The 14,399-nt window shown below is 36.1% G+C and overlaps 1 protein-coding gene across 1 annotated transcript; it reads right to left on the bottom strand.

Moving 5' to 3' along the window:
• Positions 1–4,257: 4,257 nt before the first annotated feature.
• Positions 4,258–5,801, bottom strand: LOC18031875. Its single transcript, XM_006421823.2, has one exon. The coding sequence runs from the start codon at positions 5,701–5,703 to the stop codon at positions 4,288–4,290; it is 1,416 nt and encodes a 471-aa protein (XP_006421886.1). The 5' UTR covers positions 5,704–5,801; the 3' UTR covers positions 4,258–4,287.
• Positions 5,802–14,399: the final 8,598 nt, after the last annotated feature.

A 14,399-nucleotide genomic window follows, 5' to 3' on the forward strand; every position in this document is an offset into this window, starting at 1 on the left:
TAAGAGATGTTTCCAGATTCTTATACGAGCCTCCAAACCAACCATAAGGAAAACGGCCTTTTTTTAATTTGCTTTTATCATTTTGCGGGAAAAGTCATTTTCAACAAATTAATGCCCAGAAGAATGAAGAAATTGTCTCGCATTTGAAACATAAATACAAAACGGTTGCTTGGGTTTCTCCTGAATCGGATTTCGTTTATCCAGCGTACTGTCTTTTTGTGGATCATACTCGCGGAGAGATCCCGTGGTTCATAAAATTATCCTTAATTATCTGCTGAAATTTAATTTCCTATACGCAAAAGTTAGATGTATGTGGCGTTTGTGTTTTTTTTTTTAATTTAAAATTTGAATAAACTTAAATTAAGTTATTTATTTTTTAATTTAAAAAATTTAAAATTAATATTTTTACATTTATATCCTTATAAATTATAAATGCAAAATAAATAATAAGTATTTTAAAGAAAATAAATAAAATAATATGTTATCATAATATAAATTATGTTCAATTGAATACAATCTTTTAGTATTCTAAATTAGTTTATGTTAACTAATTTTATTGTAATTTATAATTTTTTTAAAAAAAATATTCATAAAAAATTAAGAAAATAAATAATACTAATTTGAAGAAAATAATAACAATAATAATAACTAGACTATCACAATTCACAAGTTAAAGATGGATAATAATGCTAATTATTAAATTTTATTTAGGTAAAGATGAAAATTAATTAATCGGATAGAGACATTTTAGAGAATATTTTTTAATGATATCATTCAAACTTTTAAAATTAAGAAAAAAAAAAGCCCCCTTAATCAATCACTCAACCAAAATTTTCATTAAATTAAAAAAATAAACAGACTTAATAACTTAATTAATTGAAATTAAGTTAATTAAATCATTAAGTCAAGAAAACAAACAGTCCCTTGATTAATCACTCAACCAAAAGTAATTATTGTTACTCCGTGGAAACCAAATATTTGAAAGTTCAATGATGAATCAGACGAGGATAACTTCGGCTCAGTTTAGTATTGATGTCAATGATGCGCTTAAAGGAGCTCTACTTTAAACTATAATTACTGTAAAAAAAATTAAAAAAATGTAACTACAAAACAATTATTAATTATGTGTAGTAAACATAACTTTTTTATAATGATTTTAGTGAAAATAGTAAAAATATTATATATTTTTTATTTTATAAGTGGTGAATAAAATCAACTTAATTTTCTAGACACAACAATTAATATTTACTAAATATTTTAGTATTATTACTTGGAAGCTAGAGCTACTTGGTCTGAATACTAAATAAGGCTTTGATAGCATTGGCAGTCACAAATATGTCCACTTGAATTTGTGACATTCCTTTAACAGTAAAAGAAAAAAAGGAATGTAGTTGCACTTGGACATGCATTTCCGGTGCAGGTGTATAAATGTAAGCTCTGAATTTCAAGTTTCAAATCATGTCAAGTAATAAAATTCACCACTTCCAAGCAAGATTTACAAACAAGAATCTGGCGAGCCTTATTCCTAATACCTGAAAAGCGCCGCTCTTAATCTTTGTACCTGCAGAATTGTTTGAAGCCTTGGCAGAACAATGCTGCATTTGATCTCATTCATCTCGTCAGATAAATTTAACTTGCTGCGGCATCAAAGGGAAAGTCATGCGAAACGATCTCAAACTTCAACATCACTTCAATACTAACAAAAACTGAAGCATTCTTATAAAGCGTAGGTATCATGTCAAGTTGACCAAGTATATACTTCGCAATTGTCATTAAAAAATCCAACTTCCATCAGATCATGTAGATGACATTCAACGCAGATTCTACATAGAACAGTATGTGCGTGAAGTTACCAATGTATCACTAGGTAGCAATGCTCACAACCAACAAAACTCAAGAGATGTCTATCAATGACAAAGAATGGTATCTCTAAACAGCAATAATTTAAACAACTAATTACAACTCAAATTACGTTACCTTCATACTCTTATGACTGAAAACTAAAAGAGTTCATCTTCAAATGACAATATAACTTTTCACCAATAAGCACAAGCACCAACCTAAGAAGTCGACGAAGTAAATTCTTTAATCATCTTTATAATCAAATAATTACCACCAAACAACAGATATTGAAGCCCATGGAATTCACAAAATTAATCCAAGAATGCACAAAACACAAAACATTATCATTTTCTTTAATCACTGACCATAAAACAGGCGGTGGTTGGGCTCTTCCTTGACAGCAGACTCAACAACCTCGGTAGTGGGTTCAACTTCGAGAGCAACTTTGAGTTCTGCTTTCAGATCTAAAACGGGCGGCGCTTCCGTGTTTGGGAGAATTTGTGTAGAGTTTTGGTGAAGGAAAAGAGCAGAGTTGAGTTTCAATTTTTATAGAAAAAGCAGAGGAGCGTGATGGGGATTGGAGAGAGTGAGGAAGCGTGATAGGAATTTTGGTAGCCGGAGACAGTGAGGATAAAGTCGAGAGAGAGAGTGAGTGATGGAGTGATGGGGATTATGTTTCCTCTCATTTTTTTTAATTATCTTTTTAACAATTAAGAAAATATTAAATTGCGAGAGAGAGAGAGAGAGAGAGAAGAAAAACTTCAGCACATGCTGCCGTTTCTCTCAGCTTTCTCTCGGCATTCTCAATACCTAGCAGCACTCTTTGTTACAAGTACAACAATGAATCAGACGAGGATAACTTCAGCTCGGTTTGGTGTTGATGTCAATGATGTGCTTAAAGTAGCTCTACTTTAAAATACAATCACTGTTAAAAGAAAAAAAGGAAGGAAAAAACTGTAGCTACAAAATCATTATTAATTATGTGTAATAAATATAAATTTTTACAATAATTTTGACGAAAGTAGCAAAAATATAATAGATTTTTTTTATCAAATAAGTAGCGGATCAAATCAACTTAGTTTTTAAGCCATAACAACTAATATTTACTAAATACTTTAGTGTTGTTACTTGGAAACTACAACTACCTAATCTTAATACTAAACAGGGCTTTCATAGCATTGCCAATCACAAATTTACAACTTGAATTTGTGATCTTATTATTCCTTAACAATAAAAGGGAAAAAAAAAATGTAGTCGCACTTGGAAATACATTTCAGATGCAAGTGTATAAATTTAAGCTCTGACTTTCAAGTTTTCAAAGCATATTAAGAAATAAAATTCACCAGGCGATTTATTAAAAAATTAGCAGCAAGATGAACATAAAAGAAGTGAAGAATGCTGACAACAAAAGAATTGACGACAACTCAGCATGATGCAATAAGAAAAAGGCAGTTAACCACTACCAAGCAAGATTTACAAACTGGAGTCTGGTAAGCCTTATACCTAATACCTAAAAAGCACCGGCTCTTAATCTTTGTACCTGCAGAATTGTTTGAAGCCTTGGCATAACAATGCTGCATTTGATCTCATCTATGTTCTGGCCAACAAGAGAACTCACTTTCGCAGCAGACTACACAGATTTACCTCGTCAGTTAAATTTAACTTGCTGTGGCATCAAAGGGAAAGTCTTCAAAATGATATAGGATATTAACAACTTTTTTCTGTAACTTCATGCATTGATGCTATTGCCAAATTCTCATAATATAAAATTGATGTGAAACGATCTCAAACTTCAACATCACTTCAATACTAACAAAAACTGAAGTATATGCCTCGCACGTGTCATAAAAAAAAAAAATCAAACTTTCATCAGATCATGTAGATGACATTGAATGTAGATTCTACATAGAACAGTATGTACATGAAGTTACCAATGTATCACTAGGAAGCACATGCTCACAACCAAAAAAACTCAAGAGATGTCTATCAATCACAAGAATGATATCTCTAAACAGCAATAATTGCTTACCATTAAACAACTAATTACGACCCATATTACGTTACCTTCATACTCTTATGACTGACAACTACAGGAGTTTATCTTCAAATGACAATATAAATTTTCACCAATAAGCACAAGCACCAATATAAGAAGTCGATCAAGTTAATTCTTTCATAGAGAAATATTAAATGCTGCAAATAAACGTCTGCCGGTTCTAATCAGGTGTCTGTTTCTGCCAGTATCTAGGTAAAAATTTACATGCATAACAAACTAAAATAAGCAAGAGGGCCAATATATCCAAGAATAGATTTTGTTGCCCAATAGTTTGCAGTGAATCAATTAACAATAGTAATGTCTGATACAAGCACAGCACTCTTCCTCAAAATTTTGACAAACAAGTCAATGTCCAAAAGTTGAAGATAAACACAAGAAAATTCATATCATTATGAAATATACAAACTGCCATGGCGATACAAAATAAGGATTGCTGAAGTGTAAACAGCTGAAACAAAAACAACCCACCAAGCCATTAATAAAGCTAGTTCTTTGATAAGAGCAGAGCAAGGCAGTAAGCCACAAACCAATTTGAAATTTGTAAATGAGTTACCATCAACTTGAGACAAGCCAAGAAAGAGAAGTACCAGGATTGCCGGTGCAACGAACTGTAAAACTACAAGACACAAGTAGTGATTGTGGAGAAAAACCTTAGCCCTACTAAAATCCAAATCTGGCACCTTGCTCGCATGCAACCTTTGGTACCAAGACAGCATTGCTTCGTTCAAATACATTTGCAAGTTTGGACGTAGGGCGACAATTTGAATGACACCTGAAAGCAACAAGCACCAAAGCCTAAGCTTGGCAAAATCCCCCCGCGATAAACCAACATTCCCAATCAAATTATCAGCATCTCTACGACTACTAATTCCTTTTGCTCCTCTACCAACACCAATGTTCTTGTTGACAAGAATGTCAGTGAACGGATTAATCCAAAGCAAGGCCGTAGAAACAATCAACAAATAATTCGTGTATAAAATCATTCTACCTAACCATCCACAAAAAACCATAGACAAATTGCTTCGAAGCTGATCAGTCCCAAGCCAAAACGACCGGGCACTCTTTCCTGCGGGCATGTATAAAAAGCCCGCGATGCAACCCATCAGAACAGCTACAACAATCCTTGCAAACCCATCTATTGAATCAAAATCAAAGTCCAAAACTTTTTTAACAACCCCGGAACAAATCAAGAGTCCAAAAACAAACCCCAACAAACCAAAAACCAAACTCAGTTGCTTCTCCGACCTCTTTGATGCAGATTTCTCGAACGATGTCTTAACTAACAAAGTAAACACTTTGCATAAACTAACAAATCCAAAAACGACCACAACTAAAACTCCATTAGCAAAATTCCCATTTTCTTCATCTCGATCCAAATACGCGTAAAGCAGCAAACAAGAAAAGGCCACAAAGGAGTAAACAAATGAATTAAAATACCCGTTGAAGTACACCCGTGATCGAAGATGAGACTCATCAAGTTTCAGCCTAAAGATCTGAGCTTTACTTTCATCAAACTCAAATTTTTCTTTGGGTTTACTCCTCTTTTGGAGCTCAGCGTTTGTTTTGGAGGACAAAGATTGATACCCATCAAGGCTAGAGCTCGAGGGTCTGCGAATTGCAGCTCTGAGACCATTTTGATTGCCGTTGTTGTTGTTGTAGCCGAGATTCTCAGGCTGGATGTAAGTGTGAAGGCCTTGTAAGAAAATGATTGGTATTTTCAGATATGTGAGGAGCAAAGTGAGTGATATTGAGAGTGTCGCTTGTAGGATTAAATTCTTGTGTGTTTCAAAGATTGTGAACAGCATGTTTGCTTGTTCGTTCGTTCGTTAGTTAGTGCGTTCGTTTTGAATTTTTGATTGATCGAGTGAGAAGCTGTTGCAGGTGGTTTTAGAAATGTTTTTCGTTTCGTAGATCGTCTTAATGCTGTTATTGGTATTTATTTGCGTGAAAAGGGCTTCTAATTTTTGGATTTGTTTCTGGGTCCTCTCGGCTGATTGTGGATTCAAGGATCGGCCCAAATTCATTGATCTTTAAATAAATTATGGAGGAAACGAGTTCGATCCTCTATACGAAACTCATCTTTCTTTTATACAAGTTTTATCATCAAAGCATGTTTTGAATTATTATTATTTTAAAAGATATTATCATTCGTATACCTTATAGATGTCTTGTTATAAAAAATACTACAATACTTTGAGAGTGTATCAATTGTCCATCCTAAATTAACAAAAATTATCTGCCGACCACCAAATTGTTAGCTACTGTTTGAAATTTAACGGAATTATAGCGAATTGACGATTTTACTCTTGAAAAGTATCACCTGTATACCCTTAAATTCTTTTATTATCACTTGTATACCTTGAAATTATCACTTATATCATATGAAAATACTAAATTACCCATCTGGCGTTATCCTATTTAAACGGCAAATAACGTTTTGGTGGACGGCAGATATATTTTGTCAACTTAGGGTGAACGATTGATACACCATCAAAGTGTTATGGTATTTTTATAACATAATATCTATAAGGTATAAGAATAATAATTTCTCTTATTTAAAAAAAAAGAAGAAGAAGAAGAAGGTTCAAATACCATATATAGAGATGCATCGAGAATCATTTCGTATTGAATCGCCACGTTATGATTGGGATTGAGAATTGAGTGCAGCTTAAGGGACTACTACATTCATTCAAAACACAGAAACAATCATAGATCGGAAAGCTTTTTTTATCTGCAGCATGTTTTAATGATTACTCCACTTTGTTGATTGCTTCCTACGTAAACTACGATCAATTTACTCCTTAGCTATGAAATTTATAGTACCTTAATAACATATCTCAACAAAAAAAAATAGGAAAATTTACACAAATAGCCATTAAAATTTTACATTTTTCACTTTTAACCCCACTAACTTATTTCTATCAATATTAGCCAAAACTAAAATTTCAAGACCAAAGTGCCCTCTCCATCTCTCCCCCAACTCCACCTCTTTCACGTGAGATCTCCAAGAGGCAAAACGGCGGCAGCTTCAACCATCACCGGCGATGGCTTCACACACCATCAACATAAGTAAGCCATTTTATTTATATTTGATTAATTAAGAATGAAATTTGAGAATAACAATGGTGGTGGTAGTGCTTGTAATGGTGGTTGTGGATTTTGGGAGTGTGTTGTTTTGTAACGGAGATTTTTTGTGCGAAGGGTGCGTGATTGTGCAGTGGGATTGGGCTGCAACGCCATGGGTGCAGCACCCATCGCGCGAGCTGCAGCAAGCATCGCGATGGTTGCTGCAGCTCGTGCGATGCTTGCTGCACCCATTCCCATTGCGCGAGTTTGTCCGTCGCACAAAAGTGCCTATCGCAAAAAATTGTGCGACAGTGTGCCCGTCGCACAAAAACTCACAACACACGTTCTGAATTTTTGTGCGACAGTGTGCCCGTCGCACAAAAACTCAAAACACACGTTCTGAATTTTTGTGCGACAGGTGCCCGTCGCAAAAATATTTGTGCGACAGTGTGCCCATCGCACAAAAATTTTTGTGCGACGGGTGTCGGTCGCACAAATTTTTGTGCAACGGGCACCCGTCGCACAAAAATTCAGATTTTTTTTCAAGAGTATTTGATCTTAATTTTTGTACAACCGGTGCCCCTTGCACCAAAGTTTGTGCGACGCGTGGCCGTCGGCTTTAAATTCAAGCATGTTGTTGAAAGAAAAGACTATTTTTTTTGTGCGATAAATGGCCGTCGCAAAAATATTTGTGCGACGGGCACTCATCGCACAAAAATTCAGATTGTGTGTGATAAAAAAATGCAGCAATAGATTGTCGCATAAAAATATAGATTACACCCAAGGCCGTTTTTACTTTGTAGATACCTTATTTATTTTATATTATTAATATTATTATTCTATAAATAACACAATAATGAATAAAATTTCAATTGTCTCAGGTAGATGGCGAAAACTAAGTTGGCAAAGCGCAATCCGCCTGAACCTGGGAAGGAGTCGGGCGTGATGAAGTTATATTTTGATGATCATTTCTCGGGTCGTATTTCAGAGATGTCAAAATTTAAAAAAGTCATCGCAGCTATCCAGTGTAAGCTAACGCGCAAAATGTTTAGAAGTGATGTTTTTGGGCACTTCCTGGACTTGGGTAGTTATAATTTCAGTGGTGTTATATTTCACAACTTATTGCTTAGGCAAGTGGCACATAAAAAAACTAATAAAAATCAATTATGGTTTCAAATTGGAGAGCACTTGGTTCGTTTATCAATTGGAGAATGGTGCCTCATTACGAGGCTTTCCAATGGTCCAAATGTCGAACCAAAAAATTTGAAGACGCAACATAGGTTGCTTAATAAGTACGTCGGTGGTCGGTTTAAGGACTTGACTCTCAAGCAATTGGATGCTAGATTTTTCGCTTTGAAATTTCGTGCCATGGACGACACTGATGCCTTGAAAATCGCATTGTATTACTTTGCGGATAGGGTACTGAAGGGGAGAAAGGATCATAGTCAAGCTGACTTTCAGCTAATGAATCATGTTGACGATATAGACCACTTTCGAAGTCGTCCATGGGGTCGTTTATCGTGGGAAATAATATACGACAATTTGAACAATGCATTGAACCAGAAGGCCAACAAATTTAAGATGGAGCGTTTGAAAGATCCTTCTCATAATATTGAGAAATACAATATTTATGGGTTCAGTCATGGGGTTCATGTGAGTTGGTAAAAAAAAAATATATATTAGACTTCGTTAGTAGTATATTTATACCAAATTAACTTATGTGGTTTTTTAACTTTGTTTGTTGTAGGCTTGGCTTTTTGAAGTGATCGAGGGGATACCATCACAGTGGGTCGTAAAGATAAACAATCATATTCCCCGCATCTTAAAGTGGAAGGCATTTGTTTCTTCGAAAATAACTTATGATGCAGTGCATTTGTTTTTCAATGATAACACTCGTGTTGTAAGTATTATATATATTTAAACAACGATAAAAATGTTAAGTACTAAAAAGATTTTCTAACTTCAAATTTGGTAATCAACTGACAGGGGAATGTTATGCAAACCCTCCAGGCAGATGCAAATGAGGAAATTACAAATTATTGGAAGTCTGTGAAGGATTACGTGCCACGTATCCCGATATGGGTTCGTAATGTAAGTGGCATGGAGTAGTAAAAAGTTATGTATATTATCAAATCTCGACAATGTTACTAATTATTTATTCATTATTTTGTACCATGTGCAGCATCAATTTATAGTCAATGCGCCGCTCATTCGAATGAAGGTACCGGAGCAGAACCCTATTGACGATGAGCATGCTCCAGCTAACCAGGTTGACCGCGATGAGCATGCTCCATCTGACCGCGATGAACATGCTCCATCTGACCACGATGACCATAACGAGCATGCTCCATCTGACTACAACGACCGCGACGAGCATGCTCCAGCTGACCAGGACGATCGGGACTATAATTCTGACAACACAAAGGATCCTGAGGTTATATTTTTCTTAATAATCATCTCTGTTGCACAAATATAAATTAATAAATCATTTTAACACTATGTTGTTATATTTGTCTACCCTGATACCAGTCTAGGACAAAGTTGTCCTTCGATTATGTCATTCGACGGATGGACAAAATTGATAGCTCCATTTTTGCGCTGAAGTCAGAATTAAGGGAGTTTAGACAAGATGTGATGGGGTTCATTCATTCATATAATGATGGTACGTCCAAGCGTGGATACGATACTTCTCCGACTGGACGCTCGTATATGGTAGGGTAGTTTAGCATTTTATGTTTGTTATTTGATATTTTAATCTGACATTAGTTTAATATATTTATCTTATTTTAAATGACAGACCCCGGGAGACCGAGGAGTATATACTGATGTTGGTGGCAACAACGATCAGACTCCCATGTCATTATACAGTTTGTACGGGGAAGTAAGTGGTAATAGCGTGCAAATCTTAACGGAGGCGCCGCCATGCATAAGTAAGTTTGGACGTCCCTACCGGCCCTCATATGTTTTTGATAGTCCGTACATGATTCCTCCTTTCAAGAAAGTAAAGAACATTAGGCCTGCGCCTACACTCCAAATAATGGATCGTGATATCGATGAAAGAACCAATGTCGATATAAACTCACTTAGAGGATTGGAGGATCCAAGAGGATTCGATGAGTTCGATCAGTGGTTTGCTAGCGCAATAACAGTGGATCGCACTATTCGACAATCGCATAAATTTTTTGAAATACTGTTGGGCCACGATGCACTTGGATGGTTGGGGGATGAGGTTAGCTTTTTTAAATGTTTTTTTTCTTATACGTCTCATCTACTATTTCTATTTTAAACCAACATGTTTATATTATGCTACAGTACATCCATGAGTACTTGCGATTGATAAGTGAAAAACAGAGACAGTATCCAAATGCCATGTCTCAACGTGTCACGCATATATATACGTTTTTTTGGGTAATGATCTTACAGAACTTGTAATTAACCTCTCAATTTCTTATATTGTAATAGCATGTTGATATTGATACTCTCCTGTTATTTTTCTTTGAATATATCTTCTAGGTCTTTTTGAAGTAATTATGGAACGATGGTGACTGTGACCTTAATTCATTACAATATAGCTACAACTTTAATAGTTATATTGATGGACGAGAAGAAATCATGTCGAAACGTTTCACAGACGTCGATATGGTTAGATTAGCTATGCAATTCAAGATGGTTTATATTTTTTTTAATATCTTAAACATAACAATTAACTTGCATTAATTAATGTATGTAGGTTTTTATTCCCGTGAATCTGGGCGGCGATCATTGGATAGTAGCTTGAGTCGACCTTCGCAAGAAAAATGTGTGGATTTATGACTCGTTGGTGGCAATTCGTGATGATAAAACGTACAAGGATAAGTTCAAGCCACTTGAAGTCGTCTTCCCTCGATGGTTAGAAGATGTCGGATTTTACAACGTCCGACATGACTTGCGGAATGCCAACCCTTGGAATGTCAAAATATGTAAAGGTGTGCCGCAACAAGAGCCTGGTAGTGGCGATTGCGGCGTTTTTATGTTGATGATCACGATGTATTTAATGTTTGGGCTAAGACTTAATTTTACTAGTGGCCACGAGCAATACTTTAGGAAGAAAATTGTTGTAGGCATATTTAATGGTGATATCGGCCTTTAGGATATTGTGGCAGTGATATATAATGATGAAATTGGATTTTAGACGATTGTATTTATAATTATTATTGGTGTGTACAAAACTTTTTTTTACATATAATTGAAATAAAAAATTTGCAATATAATAGAAATTAAATAGGTTGTTATATATAATGGTGCAATAAATAAAAATCAAATCTCAAAATACATAACAATTTAAAATGATACAATTAGCTTCGTGTTGACGCAATGGGATTTTTGTACTTTTTTCGGTTATGACCCACTTCGTTGCACCGGCCACATCTTATAGTTCTCCTGTCAACATCCTCACCAACAGAGGGTATTCTGAGCTCTGGACGACGGCCAGGCAATGGTGCTTCTATTGGTGGGTTAACTTTCATTGCTCAAATTTCCTCAGGAACCTCTCAATCTGCCATGTCGCCAACAGGCTCTACTGGTTGTGCATAAGCCGTCACTAATGATTCCTGAGTGTAAAATTCGGAACAAAAACTTATGTAATCCACGCGCACGGTTATGAAAGCAGCAATTGCATGTGCACAAACAAGCTGATCAAGTTGGAACACTCTACAGGAGCAAGTCTTCTCACGAATGTCAACTATCCCTTCTTTAATACCACCACCTAAAACATGAAATCGATACTGAGCCACAGGACGAACGATCATTCTTTCAGCCAAAGTTCTCCTATCAGAGACTATTTCGTCTGCCCACGTTGTTAGACGAGTACTCATCAACTCAGCCGTAATTTTCCTATCATAAAATCATTGCTGCAATATTTTCCTAAAGTGATCAACAAGATGAGTTATAGGAAATTTCCTCGGTTCCCTCAATAATGAATTCACGCTCTCTGCAATGTTGGTGGTTAGAATACTGTACCTTCTACCTTCGAACTCAGACTTTGCTCAATTACATGTGCCAACATTATTCTCTAAGTAGTCAGTTGCACCCGCGTGGAGTTGCCACAACCCCTCTAGTTGTTTTTTAAATTCTTCGTGTCCATATGTTTTCGCTGCGTTTATGAAGGCAGGCTCAAATTCATCCCAAAGAGCTTTCAACATCTTGAATTTTGACTTAACGTTACCTTTGACATGGTAAAAACAAACGCCATGGGCAGCTGAGCGAAATACTTTTAAAACGACTCTCTTGATCGCGGTGCATCGGTCTGAGATAAATACCAACTCCGGCATATCACCAATTACTCCATGTAATTTCGTCATAAACCATTCCCAAGCATCATTATTTTCCGAATCCATAACCCCAATGGCTAACAGATACAATTGGTTGTTTCCATCCGGGCAGGTCGCAACAAACATAGTTCCACGGTATAACCCCTTTAGATGAGTACCATCCATAGCAATCACTGGCCTCATGCACTGCATGAAACCCATGATAGAAGAGCCAATAGCTACAAAATAGTATAAGAAATTATCATTTCCATCTCGCCGCAGGTGAGTAACTGTACCTTCATTTGCTTTGGTCAAAACATGAGAGTATTTAAGAAGTAAGTTATATGATTCTGTAGGGTTGCCTCGAACTATTTCAAGGCCAACTTCTTTGGCTCGATATGCTTGCTGATATGTTAATTGGACACCGTATTCCTGCTGGATGTCTGCTCTGATGTCATTTGGAGTATATATTCATTTTTCTTGGATGAACTTGTCCGCAATAATATGACCAACAACCCGACTCCTTACTTGATGAACACCACCAGCCAATACCTCATTACAACAAGTGTGTACGTTGTCAACTCTTCTCACTAACCACAGAACATTCTGCTCATTCGAAACTCTTGTTGCTCGAATACGCCATTTACATAATTCCGAAGAACACTGAGCCTCGAAACGTGTTGTTGTGGACCGTGTGATCCTGAAATCAAATTTACCCCTCAAGGCAACTTTACGCAGTTGTAGTATTAAGTCATTCTTGGCAACAAACAACTTACCCACACTAATATCATCATAATTATAATTTCTAACCAAGTTAGGAGCAGCTAAGTTTGAAGGTAAAACTGGAGCAAGTTGTGCGAGGTGGTCAACTGTTGTTCTCCTTCTTGAACGTGGCACTGAAGGAATAGGTTGGCTGGCAATGTTATTAATAGGAATACTATTCTGATCATCATCATCAACATTAGTAGGAATATGAGAAGGACCAACGCCTCCATCACAAACTGAACTATTGAAATGGTTGTCCGTTGTATTATTATATGGTTCCATACAAACATTATCTACTGCTGTGTTGCCGATGTCGTCAATAGGATCATCATTACTGCGAAATTCATTATTGTAGAATGGAGAGTAACGTTGCTCTAATGACAGTGTCTGTGGTAATGCCTCTGCTTCAACATCCGCTAGGGTAATGCCATTGTCATTAATAGTGTCATTGTAGCCGTGGAGTGGAGAGTAACGTTGTTGTAAAGACAGTGTCTGTGGTAATACCTCTTTTTCACTATCAGGAACAGAGACATTTGCTCTAAAAGAAGTTTCAGTTTTTACAGGTGGCTCAAGATCTTGGTAATCAACTCGAGAAGATGTGGTCACAAATATAGGAATGCATCCGTAATTTACCACATCAGAGGCCATATGTAACACAACCTTGACTATTTCATCGTTAAATATGTCCATAGGCAGTGAACATGTACGATACATTGTATTACTAGACCTCAAAGTTGTCTTCATGGTGATATTGTATTCATTACGATTTATCTGTAACACATCATAAACTCTTGCCAGAAACTGATCAAATATACAGTCTTTTCGAATTAGAAATGCTGTATTATTACCATTCACGTACTCCATACTCCCATCCGCCAACGTCTCCCACCAACCGTCGTAACACAGTTGAAGTACAACTGAATCCATTAAATCTACAAAATATACAAAAAATATAACAAATGTGGTTACACATTGTGGGTTTGATTTGTTTCGTTGCAAGCGTTAAAATGATATATTATACACAAAAAATGAATTTATTTAGCTGTAATTATGACCTCCAGAAAATAACCTAAATTTTGTGTAATATGATTTTTTTGTGCGATAGCATCTGTTGCACAAAATTTGGTGCGATGGGAACCTGTCGCACAAAATTTCAGATAGTGTAATCAGATTTTTTTTGTGCGACAGAAAGGCAGTCGCACAAAATTTGGTGCGACGGGAACCTGTCGCACAAAATTTCAGATTGTGTAATCAGATTTTTTGTGCGACAGAAAGGCAGTCGCGCAAAATTTGGTGCGACAGGAACCTATCGCACAAAAAATTTGAATTTTCACAAATTGGTCAACAGCCATTGCAACGTATTGCCTCCAACACAGTCCGAC

Source organism: Citrus clementina, unplaced genomic scaffold (assembly GCF_000493195.1).
Source record: "Citrus clementina cultivar Clemenules unplaced genomic scaffold, Citrus_clementina_v1.0 scaffold_9, whole genome shotgun sequence".
Taxonomy (NCBI): domain Eukaryota; kingdom Viridiplantae; phylum Streptophyta; class Magnoliopsida; order Sapindales; family Rutaceae; genus Citrus; species Citrus x clementina.